At 40.3% G+C, this 2592-nt stretch overlaps 1 protein-coding gene across 1 annotated transcript; it reads left to right on the forward strand.

Annotated features, from left to right (window-relative positions):
• Window positions 1-565: 565 nt before the first annotated feature.
• LOC109952977 (olfactory receptor 6N2-like) lies at window positions 566-1477 on the forward strand. Its single transcript, XM_020588305.1, has one exon. The coding sequence runs from the start codon at window positions 566-568 to the stop codon at window positions 1475-1477; it is 912 nt and encodes a 303-aa protein (XP_020443961.1).
• The last annotated feature ends 1115 nt before the right edge of the window (window positions 1478-2592 follow it).

The raw sequence follows: 2592 nt of genomic DNA on the forward strand, positions 1-2592 counted from the left end.
GCAAACTGAGAATGTAAACAGTACAGGTTGACAGTACATGACATATTTCCTGGTAATAACCTCTTCAGCTGTTTAGGAGTCTGATGGCAGAAGGAAAGAAAGAGTTTTTCAGTCTAGTGGTCCTACATTTCACACTTCTGAACCTCCGGCCAGAGGGTAGGAAGGCAAGCAGTCTGTGCTGGGTGTGGGTTGAACCTTTGAGTGAAAGGCTTTGCAATTTTGTTCTTCAGACCAGGCCTTTGCATCTCTTGAAACTGTTTTCCCAGCCTCTGACTAAAGCTGTATACAAGTTCATGTCTCCAGAGTTTGATGAAGTTGTTTACATGATGGTGTTTTAGTGAAGAGTTTAATGAGCTCCATGGAGGATGAAATAAACTCACTGCACAGTCTCAAACAGTTCACTCTCTGAATTCTGGAGATGAGCTGTAACGTCAAGTATCTGTAAAAGAAAAAGACCTTCCAGTCTAGGTTACATGTTAAACCAGTCTTCAGAGCAATAGTTCTGCTCTCAGATGTGACTACTGTGGCAGTTATATAAGCTTCCTCTTATTCATAAAGTTAATCAATGGAGGATGAATTAAATGTAACCTATATAACAGTTGATGGATATGTGGAAGTGGGCAAATACAGATATCTGTATTTTGTGGTTGTTTTTACAGCATATATTCTAATCATCTGCAGTAACTCTACTATTGTGTGTCTCATCTGGATTCACAAAAACCTCCATGAGCCTATGTACATTTTCATTGCAGCCTTGTTACTGAACTCTGTTCTCTTCAGCACTGTTGTCTACCCAAAGCTGCTGATTGACTTTTTGTCTGAGAAACAGGTCATATCATATTCAGCCTGTTTGTTTCAGTTTCATATCTTTTACTCTTTAGGTGGTTCAGAGTTTTTACTGTTGGCAGCCATGGCTTATGACAGGTATGTGTCCATATGTAAACCTCTGCAGTATCCAACTATCATGAGAAAAACCACAGTGAGTGTTTTCTTAGTTTTAGCTTGGATTCTGCCTGCATGTCAGGTTGCAGTACCAGCTGAATTTAATGCTTATAAAAAACTCTGCAGCTTTACTTTGAATGGAGTGTATTGTAACAATAGAATTTACGAACTTCAATGCACTGTCTCAACAGGGCAAATTATACATGATGTGGTTGTTTTGTTAAATGTTGCACTTCTCCCTGTGCTCTTCATACTTTTTACATACACCAGGATACTTATAATATGCTATCGAAGTAGTGGAGATGTGAGGAAACAAGCTGTACAGACTTGTTTACCTCACCTGATTGTTTTGATCAACTATTCCTGTTTGTGTGCATATGATGTTATTATTATTTATTTGGAATCACATTTTCCTAAAGTTGTACATTTAATAATGTCTATACAAATAGTAATGTATCATCCTCTCTTTAATCCAATAATGTTTGGACTGAAAATGAGAGAAATTTATAAACACCTCAAGAAGTTGTTCTTCTAGCCAGAATTAAAATTTGTTACACAGAATGAATTTTCAGTTCACATTTAATTATATATGCAAAACACCTAAAGACTAGAGATTCTTTAATTACACAACAGTACCTTATCACAAGTAATACCATTCATATTCTATATTGTATAATAATGTTCTTTGATTAAACAGTCATAAAATGATCTGTTGCCCTGGCTTAAGGTTTTAAGTTGTAACAACCTTGAACACAGGATCATGTGTCTGTTTTTTATTTTACTGTTTTTGTTACGTTTTGCGTCGCTCGGCCTCATGGCTTTGTTTCTGTTTACCTTGTCTCTCCTCCCTGCTCTGTCACCGTGGTCAGTCATCATTTCACTCACCCGTTGCTCATTATCTCCCAGTCCCATCACATACATATACACTTTGTCTTCTGCTGATTTGCTGCTGGTTCATACCGATGACAGACGAGGACGTTCACACCTCGGTCTTTGCCTAGCTTATGCTGTTTGCTACCGGTCTTCTACGCTGTTTCACTCCGTGTTTTCTCCATGTTTCCCGGTTTGTTTGTTTTTTCTCATATGTTCTGCTCTAAGTATTTAGGTTTGGTTTGAGCACTCACCGCCTCTGTGTTTGCAGTGCGCTACTTCTCTGTGTAGCTGCCGGCTCTCCTGCTCATCTTCCAGTTCCTGTGTCCCTCCTGCTGCCGGCTCTCCCGTTCGTCTTCCGGTTCCTGTGTGTCCCTCCTGCTGCCGGCTCTCGCGGCCGGTTCCTGTGTGTCCCTCCGGCTCTCCTGCTCATCTTCCAGTTCCTGTGTCCCTCCTGCTGCCGGCTCTCCTGTTTGTCTTCCGGTTCCTGTGTGTCCCTCCTTACACTTGGAAACAAATTAAAGTGACAGCTTTTAAACAGAATATTAAATATGCTGAAAGATCCTACTTCATCCCACTCACGCTTCCCTCAGTGTTAAAGGTCACTAAACAGCTACCTCTAGATGGAAACTCCCACTTGAGTAAGACTTGTTATCTTTGATCTCCAGGCTGTTAATTTCAAAATTGGGCAGCAGCACAGCCAGTTAACTGTTGACACACCCAAACACACACATAAAGCAGCAGAAAGCTTGTTTTGTGGTTTAATCAGTAAAGTGCTTT

The sequence above is a fragment of the Monopterus albus genome, unplaced genomic scaffold, assembly GCF_001952655.1.
Source record: "Monopterus albus unplaced genomic scaffold, M_albus_1.0 scaffold525.1, whole genome shotgun sequence".
In the NCBI taxonomy this organism is placed as follows: Eukaryota; Metazoa; Chordata; class Actinopteri; order Synbranchiformes; family Synbranchidae; genus Monopterus; species Monopterus albus.

Excerpts from the sequence above, each read along its gene's own strand:
- LOC109952977 (XM_020588305.1), top strand. The coding sequence starts at position 566 with ATGGAGGATGAATTAAATGTAACCTATATAACAGTTGATGGATATGTG.